The sequence below is a fragment of the Aphis gossypii genome, chromosome 1 (assembly GCF_020184175.1).
Source record: "Aphis gossypii isolate Hap1 chromosome 1, ASM2018417v2, whole genome shotgun sequence".
In the NCBI taxonomy this organism is placed as follows: Eukaryota; Metazoa; Arthropoda; class Insecta; order Hemiptera; family Aphididae; genus Aphis; species Aphis gossypii.
In genome coordinates this window covers 4,121,596-4,141,336 of record NC_065530.1, presented here as the reverse complement: position 1 = coordinate 4,141,336, position 19,741 = coordinate 4,121,596, and the positions used below count along the sequence as shown (strand labels likewise).

Sequence of the window (19,741 nt, the reverse complement as noted above, 5' to 3'; positions counted from 1 at the left end):
TATCAAAAAATATAGATGGTCTTACGGAGTGCTATTGTGGGAAATAATGACCTTAGGAGGTACGCCTTATCCTTCCGTACCCAACATGGAACAGTTGTTCAATCTGCTACAGAGCGGACATCGTATGGAGAAACCGTCTTGCTGTTCTCTGGAAATGTAAGTTTGCACATTGTTTTAGGTATTATAAATATTCAAACCATTCGAGTTATCTAGTTCACATTCTATTTGTTCCCAAAAGAACATTTCTTAATCGTTGAACAAAAAATTCGATTCACGAATCCTAGGATTTACGATATGATGTATAATCGATTAATTATAAAAACGATATCGATATTGAATATTTCCAGCGATATCGTTGATCAACACCGCTTTGCCTTATTAACTATACTTATTATTAATGTGTGGTTGTTACGTACGTCTTCTTCAGATACATGATAATGAGGGACTGTTGGAGTTACCATCCGAACGAAAGGCCCATGTTCGATGAGCTGGTGGAGAGTCTCGATCAGATACTGTCAGTGACGGCCAACCAAGAGTACGTGGACTTCGGGCTGCCGCAGCTGGACACACCGCCCACCAGTCAAGAGTCGTTCGATGGAAACGACCTAGTCAATTTCTCCGTGTGATTTCCTCGTCTGTTTTCCCGCACGACGACGTCGGATAATTCATTGTATCGATGGTGGTATCCGAGTGAGTGCGTGTGCGTCCTCCGCATGTCCGGAGGACTACAATAGTTTCCTTAAGCTCGAGACGAGAGCCGCATCAGTATTTCCCATAACTTCTATGTTATATTATATAATTATAATATGACATATGTTTCGTGGAGTTTCATCGTTTTATTGTAAACATAATAACGAGTACATTTTATGTAACATTATTTATTATTATTATTATTAATTTAATTTGTCGAATTGAAATGCATATTGTAAATAACTTTTGTGTAAAACGAATTATTATGTTATTGATTTTAATTATTTAATTGTTTGTAAAATACTAGTTTTTTTATCGTTAAATACGAGTAATATCGTAAATGTTTTTGTTTGTGTTTAAACTGAACGGAAATTTTGAAAAAAAGTTATGATGATATGAAATTAAAACGAATGGCGCGCGGCGCAACAAGACTGAATATCGTACGGAATTAAGACTTAATAGTAACAATTTCCGTGTGTTATAGAAGCGGGGATATAATATTATAATATTGATATTTCTAAATGTCCAATAATCAAATATCCCTATTTTTATAATAAAATGTATCAATTATTTTGTAATCATTTTAATTTATATAATATTTAATATAGTTATGTATAACCGTAATTATATTGATTAAATAAACAAAACATAATTTTAACTCGATCATAAGAGACTTCTAGTCAAGTGTAGGCATGTACCCGCCAAACTACTGTATATAGTATATGATATAGTTGCGTATGTTCTCAATCACGCGTATATGATTTATACAATTAATTTTCATTAATTTATCGCAATAATAATATTATGGTAAATATCATTTTGAAATTTTATTTTTCATTTGTTTATTTTTGTATATAAAATAATTGTCCGATATGTTTAAAATTGTTATTGTACTGTTATTAAAAATACCGGTCGATTTTTAACGTGGTAGCTCGTCTTCTACATTATTTCACAATCGTTAATAATGCATGATCGTATCGACCACCAATCTCATTTTTATTTGTATTTTTCGATTGAAGTTATAAACTAGTTTATTATTTATGCAATATAATATGTTATTATGGTAAGATAAACTATAAATGTAAATTATTTTATTTTCAATGTATTTAATTATATATTATATAAGTATTTTTTTAGTTTTAAAATAAAAGCTACAATACTACTATCGTTAAAATAGTATTTATATACTAATCACCACTTAACATTACTACTAAATAATAATACAATTTGTTAAGTAAAGAAAGATACATGAAAATTGAAAATATTATGTAACCATTAAAAATGTATTATAATCTATTATTTAGTACAAATATATATTTTGCAAACTTTTGAGTTACAGATTATAAAATGAGAATTTCTTTTTTATTCAATAATATTTTTATTGAAATGTATTTTGACGACATTTTCTGAAAATAAATATAACAACTATTTTACCAAGATTAATATTTTCATTGTAATACACTATTTTTATTTATATTTTGTCAAATTTTAATTTATTGCAGAATGCTTATAATATTTAATTTTTATAATATTTGTAATATTTTAATATTTAATTTATATTATTTAATTATCAATTTTACTAAATCATTTTTGTATTTTATATTTATTATAACTGAGGTATATCGACTTTAATATTGATTAGTGTAAAAGGTGTTCAGAAAAAAAGGTTACGGGTTTACGGACTTTCGAGTAAAATATCATCCGGAAAAAATTCATTCGGGGATTTTGAATCGGGAAAAATACCGTTAACATTATTAATTATTATGTTTAGTGTTTACATTATTTTGAATACCTCTATTCGTTCATATTATGACCAAAATGTCTGAACAAGAGGTAATGGTGTATCTAAATTGCCTATCTAATGCGCCGTGTAATAATAATTTTTAGTTGCCTAATTTATTTAATATAGTAAATAAAAAATATATATTTATATAATTACCAAACAAATACAGTGTAGAGTAGGTAAACATATATTGGTATTCTACTTTAATCTTCAATATCAAATAATTCACAAGAGGAATACAATTCTTTGGTATAAACGTGTATACATAAAAATTAAATTTGACGGCATACATACGCGTTTTGAGTACGTCCGAGTGTTTATATCTAATAATAATATAATATAGATTTTATAAATGCATCGTATGTTCGTTGAATGGGCCGATTGAGAAGTTGTAATTATAATATAATATATTCATATTGACGTATGTATGTATGTATAATTGATTACATAATCAATGGTATATATGCTGTTTATTTTTTCAAAAATAATAAATAATTTTAAACATTACAAAAATGTGTGATCTGAGAATCACTGGTTATGAAAAACTTACTATCTACTTAATTGAAAAGATTTATTTAAAAAAAAAAAATTTATTTTTGTTTAATGAGTAAAAAATCGTTTCTAATTTTTTAATTGAAGTGTCTGTGAGTGAAGAATGTTCAAACGCGGTTGACTTCCTGCTAAATCGTCTACATTGCCAAAGGCTTTCCAAGTCTCGCAATCGGCGTGGAATGTCATCCTCCCACTATGGTATATATTTGCGGCCGATGTCCACGATTCTCGTTGGTCTGGTCATTGCCGTTTTTTTTTTTATATTGCACAGTTTATAAAAAGCACACATTCAAATATTACCTATATTTAATAAATTAAATCAATATATATATATTTATTATATTATACATCATAGTTAACAATTCAAGTACAAAAACCATAAATTTTATTTATTTTTCTACAATTAGTAACAAACATAACAGTTAATTTAAAATCTCTTTTAAGAATTACTGCATCATCAGAAACTACACCAGGAGTAGCTCCAATTAATGGTACATCTGAACCCATCATCAAAAATTTTCCTGGATAAGTACCCGGATGTACAAATATTTTTGCTTCGCTATTTAAATGCTCCTCTGCATAATCTAAACTATATTGAATTGTTTCAAAATGTGGCATTTTTCTGACCGGGTCTTTAGCAGTACCATTATAACGTGGTCGTACACAATACACATATATACAACATTTTTTTAGTTGACTAAAACTTTCTTTCCATGGATTGTAGTTTTTCCTTTCATCAAATAGAATAAATTTGAAACGGCAATTTTCTATATGAATTAGTGGTGTATCATCATAGGCGTGCGCACAAGGGGGCCGGGTGGGCAGCTGCCCCTCCTGCGGGCCAAATTTTATCTCCCAAATATAGTTTTTTTAAAAAACATTATAATTTAATTTTATATGAAGAATGGTACTCTAAAGAAACGAAGAGCTAAGATTTACTTATTTATATTTTATATTAAATTTGTATACTAATATATTAAAAATAAACTTTGAAGTGTCAATTATGCTATTAAATTTGTAAATAATTAATGGTATATAAAATAAAATACTTCCATTTCTAATATTGATTGAACTACCTAACTAATAACCAAAATAATATTCAATTATATATTATATAGTATATAATAAACTGTATAATGTATAAATATAGTATAATATTTACTACTGTATAATATAATAATATATAATAATGTGTAATATATTATACATTCTGCCCCCCTGCCAGCAAGGTCTGCGCACGCCTATGTGTATTATACTCAAATAAACTTTTATACAATTTTTTCCCTAGACAGTTATCATAATTGACTATTGCTTGAAATATTTTACAATTTTGAGCTGTTTTACAAAGATCTTGTTCATTTAAGTAACTGAACATTATTAACACGACTTCATTCTGGATGGTTTCCGATGACATAGTGAATACCCTTGATGTATTATATAGAGGTCAAAAGTAAGAATTTTCTATTAGTTTTTTTAAAAAAATATTTAGTATTATATGTATATATAATTTTATTTTTATAGGTATGGTTGTAACTCAAAAACTAATCACTGTAAATACTTAAATCAAATGTTTATAATAGCATTATCTATTTATGGTTAAATTTTAAAATTGTTAGTCAAAATATTTTGATTTTTTTTTTTTTGAGCTATTTATAGACAGCTGAAATTTTTGATTTTTATGAGTATTTTTTTTTTTTTGAAGTTTTGATAAAAAATGTCCAAAAAAATTAAAACTTTAATACCTACCAGGTTTCTCAGTTTCTCATAAGTTTCTCTTATTGTTGTTAGAAAAATCAATAATCGTTAATCATAATTTTTTTTATAAGCATTTAAAGTTTAAATTTTTACGAAATATGTCACAATCGCATTAATTTACAAGTAATTTTGTAATTGAAAATTCATAAAATTTTTTGTATTTATATCGAAGGTTAAAAAATCCAACAGTAAGTTTTCCATAAGTTTTCCTTCAAATATCCATAGAAAATACTCGAAGTGTTAATATAGGAAAAAATTTAATTTTAATTTTAAATTTTTGCGAAATTGTGTAACGATAATGATTTATCCTCAAACGATTTTAAATATTTTTATTATTCAAAAAGTATAAGTCATTATTATTTGGACATTTCACCAGTCATTTAGATTGGCATTTTCTTTACATGTTTTAATTTTCAAAATATTTCGTTTATTTCAATGCTATTTATAGGCATTTGAATTATTCGTTTTTGTTTAGTTCATTTTTTTGGTTCAGTCAAAATACTTGAAAATTTAATACAAAGTTCCTCATACGTTAGTCGTTTTGTGATTTAAAAATTATAAGAATACATTATATGCACAATTTTATTTTTATTAGCTTTTATAAAGTCCAATATTGACAAGAATTCGTCAAAAATCAAAATCATGTTAAAATGTATACAAATTTACAATAAAATAAAACGTGTATATATTAATTAAATAATCAAATTGTTACACATACTTGTAATGTAGACTTTATGTAACATATTACATCAGGACTATCCATTCGAGAACCAACTGACATTTTTTTTATCTTGCCAACCTAGTTGTACACATTCAGGAGGATATAACACTACCTACTTTGGGTTTAGGTAAATGAGGTATTTTTTTTTCTATAGCAATCGTTCCTTTCATTTATTTTAATCATACCTTTCTTACTAAAATCATTTGTTATAACATGATACAATTATTTTTCATTTGAGATATCACTAATGGTTTATGGTTTATGGATTTTATGTAAAATTTTACTTGATGCTATATATAAATAGCTAGAACGATCGTCTGCCATAGAAAAATGGTGAATCCGCCGATCAGTAACTTTGTTAGAAGGAGCAACAACGCAGATCTATTATTTTAATTGCTTATGGCTGGCAGTATTATATAATTCCAACTCATCATACGGTAAATTGAATTATTTAAAAGAGAAAAAAAAATTATAGCAGTTACAAAATCACGTTATACACAATATTTTTGATGATTTGGTGTTTACTAGAAGTCAATTTATGAACAACAAAATTGAAAATTAGTTATGTGAAATTTGTCTGTACTTTACACAGTTTAAACGGTCAACTCCTGCTAGGATGTACCCACTGTAACACACACAGTCGGGCAGTTATTTTATCGTTGCCTTACGGCGGCAATAACGTCCGTTACCGCGGCATTCTTCGCCACTGCTCCGTATAAGTGGCCGTCGAGTGTTAAGCAGGTCATCCTGTTCCTGACTTAGCTGGCCGCCCGACCGACCGGCACCGTCGGCCATGTTCCGTCGACGAACTCGGTCGGCACAGTCAGGAACAGAACACGGGACCGGCACAACACTCGACGGCGACAAGACACGGAACAGCGGCGACGAATGCCTCGGTCGACCAACGTTATTGCCGCCGTGCGGCCACGCGCAATATCCAATCACAGCTCCGCAGCAACCACGCGCAATATCCAATCGCAGTGTCGCAGCGGCCACAAACCGGTTCTGACTGTTAAAAAACGTCTAACGCGTACAGTACACGGCCTCTGTGCGTGCGCCAGTCATGAGCACGTCGGTGATGCGACTCATATTTTTACCCCCAGCAAAGAGTGCTCAACGCGGCTAAAGAAGTTTTTACTTAAAAAAAAAAATTAATTATAAATAATATAAATTATAATATGGTATCGCGTGACGAGTATTATACTATTTATACTACAACGTGGACAATTTTGTGTTTAATAAAAATGTTGTTCAGAGTTTTTAATTTAATTTTTTGTAAATACAAGTTTGAAGTACACATAAAAACAAAAATTTTGATACCAAAGTTCACGTAATACGACCATTTATCCCAGAGTTGTGTCAAGTTAAAATGTGTAGTCTTTCAATGTTGTTGGTATAGAAGTTCAATTTCTTTCCATACAGGAGTGGGGGTAACGAAAAATACGTCGGCCCGTTTTTACATCATAGTCCGCGCTCCAGTATATTCTTATCTATCTTCATGGTTCGTATCTAACACCGAGTGATAAGCACTTGTCCGAAAAATGATAAGGAATCGAGATATGATAATCGAAAATTATTACCAACCTTTGTTATTATTACCAACTCTCCAACACCACTGTCGGACATTTCCAAATTTGAAAAAAATAATCAATAATCGTTGTGCGTTGTGCGCATGCGCACGAGACGTCGTCAAGACAGCGGTCCTAGCAACCACTAGGAAATTATTCAAATCAATATCACTCTGCCAACGAAAATGGCTCGACTTCGCGTAATTTTTAACACCGCGCACCCTCGCCGCCGCCATTTTATGTTCAACGTTCATTATTCGTTCAGTCATTATTCTCTTTCAGTCTTTGGGATTCACCGGCGACCTATTTATCCTCTACCATTTTGTTGTCGACTTTTCGACTATAGTTAATGGATTCTCCGTTGGCGAACGGTAACTAGAACGGTAACTCCTCATACACTAACCAAAAAGCTCGTCTGAATATCACCATTAAACTCGACCACGAAAATCAAGTTATTAATGTGTTTTGGATAGTTTTGGTCATGATTTTGAAACTTTTACTCTTAAAGGCTGGTCGTAGGTACGGGCAGATAAGTTGTCCTCGCTGAGGTCATAATCATGTATATAAACAAACTTTAAGTACCTATGCTGACCCGAACGCTAATCCAAATATCGCTAAATAACTCGATGATGACATCAAAACAACTATCCATAACACATTAATAACCTGGTTTGCGTCATAGAGTTTATTAGCGGTATTAGGATTAGCATTCGGGTTAACGTACGAGATACCATACAAGTTATCGTAAGTAACCAACGGAGAATTCATCAACTATTGTCCGAAAAGTCGACAACGAAAAGGTAGAGGATAAATAGGACGCTGATGGGTTCTAACGGTTGAAAGAGAATAATGACTGCACAAGAAAAACAACGTCAAACAAAAGCTGGCGGCGGAGAGGCTGCGGCGGTGCTATAAGTCACGCGCCACACCCGGTCGAGCCAATTGCGTTTGACAGAGTGATCCTTTTCAAACTTTTCCCAGTGGACGCTGCGAACGCTGCTCTCGTCGACGTCGTCTTGTGCGCATGCGTTTATCGATTATTGTGAGCATTCGAAGCAACACACGCACACGCACGCAATCATACACACACAAGTATATGCACAACAATAATGTCATACCCCATTAATATATATCCTATACCTATCATTACATTTTCCTGTCAATTGTAAGACACTGTCACCGAAAAAATAATTTGGTATATGTCATTGTCATATGATTTACTGAAGACCAACGTTATAACTGCTAATGTGTTACCCATGGTAATAAATTAAATGATATTTAAAAAAAAAAAGTCGGCAAGTGGGTACCGCACTGCTGTACATTAGATAGGGGGTGGGGTGAACCTCGGACTAGGGTAGGTTAAATTTGAATGCAATGATAGGTATTGTATACGAAAAACGATTCTGAACGGAGATGATTTGTCAGTCTAGAATATTTAACGTTAAATATAAATACAAACAATTTTATGAATTTTGAACTACAAAATAATTTGCAAATATTCATGATTTTGACGAATTTTTGTCAAAATTTGAACTTCAAATGCTAATAAAAAAAAATTGTGCTTATGTATTCTTATAATTTTTTAATCACTATAACAATAACATATGAGGAACTTTGTATACAATTTTAAAGTATTTTGATTGCAATACTAATTGCGTGATTTATTGCAGAGGTTAAGTATTAGAAAATAAAAATAATACAAAGTTTTCAATCGCCAAAATAAATACGAGGATTTAAAATAATTTTCTGTTATTTATTTATTTTTTTTTTACTTGTATCTTAAAATAGTAGTATATATTCTTCCCAATATTATACTGCGCAACGATTCTACAATTAAACAATTTAAATAATATTTAAAAAAAAACTGAAAGATTTTGTGCACCGCATTCGTATCTATAGCTTGGTTTCGCACGCTGCGGCGCTATGATTAGATATTGCGCGTGATCGCACGGCAGCAATAACGTTGGTTGCCCGAGGCATTATTTCGTCGCCGCTGCTGCGTGTCAGTGGCTGCGTCGAGTGTGTTGCAAGTTGCAAGGTAGTTATAATACATGGTAGTGGCACTACCCTATAATAATTGTATTAACCAGCTTGCAATAACCATAGATAATATATTATCTATAACAACGACCGTGTTCGTATCTAACACCGAGTGATAAGCACTTGTCCGAAAAATGATAAGGAATCGAGATATGATAATCGAAAATTGATACCAACCTTTGTTATTATTACCAACTCTCCAACACCACTGTCGGACATTTCCAAATTTGAAAAAAATAATCAATAATCGTTGTGCGTTGTGCGCATGCGCACGAGACGTCGTCAAGACAGCGTCCCTAGAACCACTAGGAAATTATTCAAATCAATATCACTCTGCCAACGAAAATGGCTCGACTGCGCGTAATTTTTAGCACCTCGCCCCCTCGCCGCCGCCATTTTATGTTCAACGTTCATTATTCGTTCAGTCATTATTCTCTTTTAGACTTTAGGATTCACCGGCGACCTATTAATTATCCTCTATTATTTCGTTGTCGACTTATCGGCTATAGTTGATGGATTCTCCGTTGGCGAACGGTAACTAGAACGGTAACTCCTCGTACACTAACCAGAACGCTCATCTGAATATCACCAATAAACTCGACCACGAAAATCAGGTTATTAATGTGTTTTGGATAGTTTTGGTCATGATTTTAAAACTTGTACTCTTAAAGGTTGGTCGTAGGTACGGGCAGATAAGTTATCCTCGCTGAGGTCATAATCATGTATATAAACAAACTTTAAGTACCTATGCTGACCCGAACGCTAATCCAAATATCGCTAAATAACTCGATGATGACATCAAAACAACTATCCATAACACATTGATAACCTGGTTTGCGTCATAGAGTTTATTAGCGGTATTAGGATTAGTATTCGGGCTAGCGTACGAGATACCATTCAAGTTATCGTTCGCCAACGGAGAAATCATCAACTATTGTCCGAAAATTCGACAACGAAACGGTAGAAGATAAATAGGACGCTGATGGGTTCTAACGGTTGAAAGAGAATAATGACTGCACAAGAAAAACAACGTCAAACAGAAGCTGGCGACGGAGAGGCTGCTGCAGTGCTATAAGTCACGCGCCACACCCGGTCGAGCCAATTGCGTTTGACAGAGTGATCCTTTTCAAACTTTTCCCAGTGGACGCTGCGAACGCTGCTCTCGTCGACGTCGTCTTGTACGCATGCGTTTATTGATTTTTGTACGCATTCGAAGCAATACACGCACACGTACGCAACCATTCACACAAGTACGCACTTACACACGAGCACACACATCAACATGCGCAATGCGCATACCCCCCACAACAGCAACCCGGTGATAGGTGGGTTTGCGCCTAACGTTCTACAGGAATGGTCTTCAATCACGATTGTGTTATTGATTTTTTTTTTTTTTTTAAATTATTATCTACTACTTTCAGAGGAAATACACAATGTACAGGATGTTAGTTGTAAGGATGTTTGTGCGTCAACACACGCACACGCACGCAATCATACACACACAAGTATGCACAATAATAATGTCATACCCCATTAATATATATTCTATACCTATCATTACGTTTTCCTGTCAATTGTAAGATACTGTCACCGAAAAAATAATTTGGTATATGTCATTGTCATATGATTTACCAGTGGCGGCTCGTAAATAGGGGCGATTGAGTGATCGCCCCCCTTCTAAAATTATCATTTATTACTTATTTATAAGTTTAATATCAAATTTAAAATTTATATTGTAGCATAATATTGTCAAAAACTTAAAAATAAAAGTTGTGTTTCCTATATTATTTACATTAATAAATATTATGAAAACATTATCAGAAAATAAAATAAATCATTCAACATTGTAGCGTCTGTAGCTTCTAAGAATCGATTACCAAAAACAATTTTCCGGGACTCGCGGGCAACGAATGTGATGCTTGGGCGATGTTGAAAGTCGCTTGTCATAACTATGATCGGAATACAATATTTAAGAAGGGGAATACAATAATAGTACTGCCGCCGGGGCGATGATTTTAATCGCCCGATATGTGCACGGATTCCGAACTTGCGTGTGTTTATTATTTACTTTGAGCGGTTGTAACGTAATAGCTAAATAATATATATAATAATTTATATGTAAATAGATTTAATTAATTAACTATTATTAATATTATTTGTGTTCGATACTTTTCATAAATAAACAATTTTATATCGTCCTCCCACTTTCAAAGCACACAAGCCGCCACTGTGATTTACTGAAGACCAACGTTATAACTGCTAATGTGTTGCGCATGGTAATAAATTAAATGATATTTAAAAAAAAAAAATTCGGCAAGTGGGTACCGCTCTGCTGTACATTAGGGAGTGGGGTGGACCTCGGACTAGGGTAGGTTAAATTTGAATGCAATGATAGGTATTGTATACGAAAAATGATTCTAAACGGAGATGATTTGTCAGTCTAGAATATTTAACGTTAGATATAAATACAAACAATTTTATGAATTACAAAATAATTTGCAAATATTCATGATTTTGACGAATTTTTGTCATAATTTGAACTTCAAATGCTAATAAAAAAAAAATTGTGCTTATGTATTCTTATAATTTTTTAATCACTATAACAATAACATATGAGGAACTTTGTATACAATTTTAAAGTATTTTGATTGCAATACTAATTGCGTGATTCATTGCAGAGGTTAAATATTTGAAAATAAAAATAATACAAAGTTTTCAAACGCCAAAATAAATACGAGGATTTAAAATAATTTTCTGTTATTTATTTATTTATTTTTTTTTACTTGTATCTTAAAATAGTAGTATCTATTCTACCCACTATTGTACTGCGCTATGATTCTACAATTAAACAATTCAAATAATATTAAAAAAAAACTGAAAGATTTTGTGCACCGCACTCGTATCTATACGACTATACTCTATAGCTTGGTTTCGCACGCTGCGGCGCTATGATTAGATATTGCACGTGGTCGCACGGCGGCAATAACGCGTTGGTTACCCGCGCCCCGCGGCATTCGTCGCCACTGCTTCGTGTAGCAGGTTAGGAGTGACGCGCTGGTCCCGTGTTTTGTTAATTGTTACTGACTTGGTTAGCCTCCCAACCGACCGGCGCCAGCGATCCCCGTCGGCCGTGTACTGTTAACGGTCGACTGAGTCAGGAACAAATATTATTTACAACCAATAACCACAGATAATATATTATCTATGTCTACAACCGTGTACGTTTCCAACACCGTTCACCGTCGGATATTTCCAAATTTGAAAAAAATAATCAATAATCGTTGTGCGTTGTGCGCATGCGCACAAGACGTCGTCAAGAGCAGCGTCCCTAGCAACCACTTGGAAATGATTCAAAGAATATCACTCTGCCAACGCAAATGGATCGACCGCGAGCGATTAATTGCACCGGACCGCCTTTTCGCTGAAAGATTCTGTTTACGTTATTTTCTTCGTGCAGTCATTATTCTCTTTCAGCCTTTAGGATCCACAGGCGCTCTACTTATCCCCTACCGTTTCGTTGTCGACTTTTCTTTTGTTGATAGATCCTCCGTTGGCGAACGGTAACCCGTACTAAAATCCGAACGCCAATAAACTCGATGATGACAACTACCTAACCTGCCCCCCCGTACTATTCAGAATAAATAGAATAGCTAGTTGTCATCATCGAGTTTATTGGCGTTTGGGTTAATGTTCGCCAACGGAGAATCTATCAACTAAAGTTCGAAAAGTTTACAACCTTACGGTAAGGATAAATAGGTCACCGATGGATCCTAAAAGTTGTAAGAGAATAATGACTGCAAGAAGAAAACAACGTCGAACAGAAATTTTCGGGGACGTGGCTGCACAGTGCAATTAATCACGTGCGGTCGTGCCAAGTGTGTTTGACAGAGTGATCCTGTTGAATCTTTTCCCAGCGAACGCTGCTCTCGTCGACGTCTTGTGCGCATGTGTATATTGATTATTGTGGGCATTCGAAGCAACACACGGCACATGCACACACACACAACTATACACACAAGTACGCACTTACACAAGAACATTTGAAGAACAAGAAAAATGTTGAAAATACGCTACTGAATATTATACATAATATAATAAAAATATTTAAACTTTTCGCGTGCCATGGATTTGCCAACCTTGCACTATAGGCGATTCGAACGAGTACGTCTGCGTTTTTAAAACGTCGCGATTAATCGCTCAAAATTAAACGGTGTAGTTTTTTTTTTTATTAGAAGGAAGTCTTCAAAATCACAGGTCATTAGCCTAGTATACATTATAACAATATTAGAAAATATAGTATAGGAAAACAAAGGTAAACATACAATAAGTATTTGAATTTGAAAACTATGGAAAAAGATTTGTACGTTATTAAAATTTGCTTATAAGATTAATTTTGGAGATGTTGTTTTCGTTGAGTGCTTCATCCATATTAGGCGGTATTGTTAAGTTGTTCCTTATGTCCCTATACTTGATGCAATCAATGATAATGTGTTGGACTGAATAAGATTGGTGTGACATTCGTCACAAATGGCTGGTGGAACGTGTAGTTCTATATCAGTTGTACTCACTACTCACACATATGAATGAGACGCACGTTCAGTTGCGATTTTTAGCTATAATTAAACAATATTTTTTTAATGTAATTCCAATACATTTCCGGTTTTCCAATAGGTATACATGCGAACAATTAAAAATCGCAACGTTTTTAAACCGCGGACGCGCGCGAACGAATCGCATAATTTAATATTTATAGTGTGTAAAATTATAAATAAAACTTACATAAACCTATGAAACTTCCGTTGTAGGTATACTAATATTTTATATTATTATACCAATATTGAATATACCATTAAAGATTAAACGGGCGGTGTTTAATACCACGAACGGCTGTACAGTGGTGGGTGGGGAGGCACCGAGGGGGTGTCTTGCCTTGGTAAAATAAGATATCGTAATAAGACGTAACGAAATAGGTATCACGTTCGGACCGATAAGGTACGATAGGTAATAATAAAACATTAATATCGTTCGATACGAAATACCGGTTTGGTGGTCGGATCACACAACAGATATTGTGAACTGTCCCGATGTGTTAAAATAAAACATATTTTCACCTTTTTTGCGTGAAACTTATTTTGAGTATGAACAAATTTAACCATATTACAACGGTCTCTGAAATAATTGTTTATCATACCTATCATAATATAATATTGTAATATCGTCATGAAACGCTTCGATAATGCCTGAATAACTTATATTATTATTATTTGCACTGATCGCGGGTGAAAACAAAATCGTCGTATACGCAACAGGTAATTACTGTCATTATTATTACAGAAACTTCTCTTATCTATAATACGTTACCTTGAAATTGGGTTTTACAGTATTGCTTTTTAATAAGCTTTCAGTGTTCACTCAACTGTTCAACAGTTGTCAAATCAAACTCCGTTGGCGGGACAAGGCCGCGGTTTAGACAAAAATTATTGCAGTAAGTCTTATTATTATTATTATTGTAAATAAATATTGTTTAATACGCTATTTTTATGTCGTCTGCGTCAATAATATTATAGTTAGTCATTATTACGCATTAGTTATTACTTATTACCAAAGGCAGTCCTTTATGTCATTTCACTTCTTCGTTAACACGAAATCGGTGTTTTACTCGGTAATTCATTAAATGCGACACACGTGTAATACACCGCGGCGCGTCACGCACTGAACGATGATAATAAAATTCCGATCGTCGGCGATGGCAATTTAAATATTAAATAATAATATTTAAAAATTATAATTAAAACCCAATACAATTGCTGTAAAAACAGTAGTAGGTACGAATAAATTCGGTGTTCAGACCGCAAATACAGTTCAGTGATTCGTTACTTGTTGTCTCAATAATTTTGTCAAAAACATCGTTTTAGAATCGCTCGTCGAAAAGTTATAGTTTAAAACAGATAGGTGGGGATATTATGTGTATTAAAATAACGTTTTTAATGCAATTCAACGAAAACGGCCGATGTTAATAGATAATAATATTTCGACGGTAATTATCGCCGATGCGATCGGTCCCGACCGACTGCCAGATGTTTAAATGTTCAAATTAAAATTCTTTTCCGAGGTTGATAATCCCTGTCATAATGAATTCTAACCTAACCAATGAACTGGGGTTTTTGGAACAATTAAATGACCCCTCTGATAAAAACGTTTTGAAATGCCAAACGTCGACAGTGTCCGAATTTGTCACACTCTTTTTAAGTAATTCTATACGTTTCAATTAGACAGATTTTTATTATTTTTTCCCGTCCGCACAAACGCGCGTTTCTATTATTGAATTTAATTTTAAACAAGACCGGACGTAGGTCGAAATTCAGAGCCCAACTTAGGGGAGGGGAGGGCTGCAGCACCGGGCCCCGATATTATTATAATTTAAGTTGATAATTTAGAATTTAGATAATAATTAATTTTGGGGCCCCATTAGAAAATTTGACCCGGGCCCCAAAATTCCTAAGTTGGGCTCTGGGTCGAATTGATAATTAAAACGACCGTTAAGTTTACGACAAGATCGTAATTCTTCACCATAACATACTTAAACCATACTTATACGATTCATTTTAAAACTTTTGTTTTCATGTATTTATTTTATTTCGACCGGCAATATTGAATAATATTGGTAAATAGACGGTAATGCACATTTAAAAATAATAAATATTAATCGTCAACTGCTTTCGCGGGCTTTTAAAATTTTGGCTACTGAATTTCAAACGTCCATTTCATTAAAATATCTTTTATATTGACAGAAATTCGTTATAGTTTTGGCTCATTGGCTGATATTGAAAAATACTTGTTGCATATTAATATTGAATAAAAAATCAAGTCTCCACGCATGCGCTTTGATTAATCAATTTTCCAGGATTGATTATAACGTCTTGATAATCTCACGGAATATCCGGCACCTGTCCTGAGACAGCATTGCCTGACTTCATTATATTTTTCTGCGATTACAACGTTCTATACCTACCGATTTATACCGCATCAAACTATATTATTATCACTAGGTACCATAATAATAGTGATAAATGATAAAGAGGTATCACGTCCATGTGGTTGTCTGTTTTAATAAGTAATAACACTTCTTCATAATTTTTATATGACAATTGAAACTTAAAAGTTAAATTAAATTACATATCTAGTTATTAAAATTAAGTTGATATTTTTAAGTCGTCGTATAGTTAGTGCGTTTAAATTTTCATCAACTGCTTGTTATCGCCTGAAAATGTTTTAAACTGTCATCAAATGATGTATTTCGATAATTTGGTAGGTATACACTTATCTAATTACATTCAAAAGGTACCTACTTCATATTATATTTAAATTAAAACTGTTATAGGATATGATCTGTTTTCTTCTATCAGACATAAGTTCATTGTAATGTATGATAACTTAAATTAGAATAAAGCAAAATGTTTAATTAGGTACCTACTCTAAGTCATTTTCTCTTAGACTGCAAATGTGACATAATTGTTTTTTTTTTAATTTTATTTTCCTTATTGGTATTGTTAAGTTTGATGATACATTTTTAGGTATAAATGCAGTTTAGTTCCCACGCGATTTTTTTTCCTCAAAATGTGTGTTTAAAAGCACTGAACACAATAGTCTTCCAAAATTCTCGCAAATCATTATTTTGGAAGTTATATATCTTACTAAAGGTTACGATTTTACGCATTTACGCGCATGCATGCATCCATCTTAAAAATATACAATTAAAAAAAATAAATAAAAAAGTAGTTTTTTGATGTTTTTATCGTAGATATCACGTATTTTTGAAAAAGTTAATGTTTTATAGTTGTTTTGGTATAACTTCCAAAATAATAATTTCAGTTATCACTATTTCCACAAATTTAAAAATCAAATATCAAATAGAATAGGATGTTAGGGAAAATAACCACTTATTGGTCGAATGCCATAAGTAGGCGTTCGCGCTCGTATATAATAATATTACGACAGTGATTTTCGTGTATTTCGCAGGGGACGTTTACATGTTGGAGTGCCTGCTGGCGTACGCCGAATCCGGCGTGCCGGACGATCTGCACGCCGATGGCTGGCCGAGATCGCCACTCGCGGTGGCCGCCTCGTTAGGCCACCGGCCGATGATGGATTTGAATTGGACGGTAATCCATTCGGCCTGTGAATCTGGTAAGTGGTTTGTCGGTATTTTATGCTACCCCATCTTGGGCTTTGTATTTCTTAAGGAAAGACAGTCGCCGGGGGGGATTTGCATTGGGAGGAGAAAGTACTGTAAAATTTTTTTTTTAAATTTAGTACCTAGATGGTTCTTAACAATCGAGTTGGTGGTAATTTATCTATATTATATAGCTGCATTCAGTCGTATATTATACCCACATTCAACCCGTACGCCACACGATCGCGTATTTTTACATTTTTATATTTGAGAAAACTGAACACGTTTGATCATAAAAATATTTGTTAATTAACCTAACCTTGTTGGCGCTTAATTAATAATACTTTCATTATACCTTATTAGTTATTCACCCATAGTATTATACAGTATCTATGTATTAATATCTTAACCAACAAAAAAGTTATTGTGTTGCACAAAAATTAATTATACCTGCTGTAGCTTAATATATATATTAACAGTGTTCGTTATTATTTGGTACGCATCTATAATTGTAGGCGCACATACATATAATAATTAGAGCAAGGACTTTCGTGCATTCGCATATTTTTTCTGGTTAGCTTTTTCGTATGTAGAATAAGTACACAGTACATTTCACAATGTTTCAGACCTAAAGCTCGAAGTTTTTAGTGCATATTTTGATATTTTTGGGTTTAAAGGACATATTGTTTGATTGTAAGAGAGCATATTTTTAGTTAGTATCTACACTGAAAAAAAACCCGTATCAAATAAATAATAGATAGTTTTTAAAAAATCTTCATAATACGCACTATGTACTTCAATGAATATTTTTCACGATCAAGGACACAAATTATTATATTAAACTGTTTCTATATAATTTCTCATAAAGACGATAGAGACTCGTTTTATCTTAATTGCGAATCTGTAGATCACATTACAATAAAGTGATATCAAATTTAGTAAAAAACGTATACAGATATACCTAATATACAATTATTAAAATTAAATATTTAAAGAAAAAATATAATTTTCAGATCTATAAATGTTAGTGTATAAATTTTTTTGAGGGCATATTATTTTCAATTTTTTCATTTTTGACGCATAAGTGCATATTTTTAAATGCACGCAAGTCCTTGCTCTAATAATTATAAAAAAAATAATACATTATAAATTATAATAATATTACGTCAACGATTTTCGCAGGGAACGTTTACATGTTGGAGCGCCTGCTGGCGTACGCCGAGCCCGGCGTGCTGGACGCGTTGCACGCCGGCGGCCGGCCGAGACCGCCGCTCGTGGTGGCCGCCTCGTTGGGCCGCCTGCCGGTGGTGGACGCGCTGCTGGCGCGCGGCGTGGACGTGAACACGCGCCGCGACGACGGCGAGACGGCTCTGCACGCGGCCGCCCGGGGCAACTGGCCGGCGCTGGTGGACCGGCTGTTGGACGCGGGCGCGTGCATGGACGCCCGGGACGCGGTGACCGGCCGCCGTCCGCTGGACGTGGCCGTGCACACGTGGGGCCGGGACGTGTCGGTCACCGCTCATCTGGTGCACGCCGACCGGTTGGCCAAGGCGGTGGTGCGGCACGACGTGGACACCGTCGCGTTCCTGTTGGCGTGCGGCGTGTCGCCGAACATGACCACCGAGGCGTACGGGTCGCCGCTTCACGTGGCCGTCCGGCACCGCCGGTACCGCATGATGGCCACCATACTGTCGTCGGACCGGTGTCGCACCACCGTCCGGCACCACGGCGCCACGCCGCTCGATTACGCCGTGGCCGCGGGCGACGCGCGCGCCGTCAAGATGATCACGTGGTGCGAGGACCAGCGACGCCGGAAGTCCAGACACGCGTCGCTGACGGCCGTTCCGGCGAAACGCAAGTCGCAACAGAAAAACGCGTCGCGGCGCAGACGGACGTCCGTCTGATAATTATTAACGAGACCCGTCGTCGCGCGCCAAACGACCACGAGACATAATACGAGACCTGCAGCACCGCGTTTGTGTTGTCGTTATTAGTACTATTATTATTATATTGACGTCGACGATATCGACGACACGTTGACGTTCTGTTTATTGTTTTTATTTTTTGTACTCGTTTTTCTCGCCTACCTGCTCGCTTTATATTCATTGTTTTTATATGTTTTTCACTATCTTAATATCCATAAGATAAACCAATGTTTTTCCGGTTTTTTCGACCGGTTTTTTTTTTTGTATTTGTTATAATTATTTTACCCACCCACTAGGTACCCTCAAAAAAAATCAAACCGAGACGACTTTATGATGATGTATTGTATTTTTTTTCTAAACGTACCTCTCATATTATACGATACGTGTGCATCTATACCACCTGTTAATGTATAATGCAACGCCTGTAATAATATTATTATAATTTTTAAACTCGACCAACTCAATTTCTTTTATAATAATTGTTAATAAATAACTAAGATTATATATCGTATACATTACACTTCTCAAAAAGCT

General features: G+C 34.2%; 2 protein-coding genes across 3 annotated transcripts in view; both read left to right on the top strand.

The window, feature by feature from the left end:
• LOC114121370 (fibroblast growth factor receptor 4-like) overlaps nt 1-1,923 on the top strand; it is a 40,495-nt gene extending 38,572 nt beyond the window's left edge. Inside the window, exons 16-17 of one of the 2 annotated variants that reach the window (XM_050197904.1) lie at nt 16-156; nt 428-1,923. In XM_050197904.1, the coding sequence (XP_050053861.1) occupies nt 16-156; nt 428-626 (340 nt within the window). In that variant the 3' untranslated portion in view covers nt 627-1,923. The remainder of the gene's footprint in view (nt 1-15; nt 157-427) is intronic. The other variant, XM_050197905.1, reaches the window with a different exon arrangement.
• Nucleotides 1,924-14,365: 12,442 nt separating this feature from the next.
• LOC126549292 (ankyrin-1-like) lies at nt 14,366-19,727 on the top strand. The gene is made up of 4 exons (XM_050198028.1): nt 14,366-14,418; nt 14,508-14,594; nt 17,129-17,296; nt 18,465-19,727. The coding sequence occupies exons 3-4, from the start codon at nt 17,140-17,142 to the stop codon at nt 19,184-19,186; spliced, it is 879 nt and encodes a 292-aa protein (XP_050053985.1). The 5' UTR covers nt 14,366-14,418; nt 14,508-14,594; nt 17,129-17,139; the 3' UTR covers nt 19,187-19,727.
• Nucleotides 19,728-19,741: the final 14 nt, after the last annotated feature.

Coding starts and splice junctions, on each gene's coding strand:
- LOC126549292 (XM_050198028.1), top strand. CDS start 17,140: ATGTTGGAGTGCCTGCTGGCGTACGCCGAATCCGGCGTGCCGGACGAT. Junction 17,297..18,464: donor CCATTCGGCCTGTGAATCTG/GTAAGTGGTTTG, acceptor CGATTTTCGCAG/GGAACGTTTACATGTTGGAG.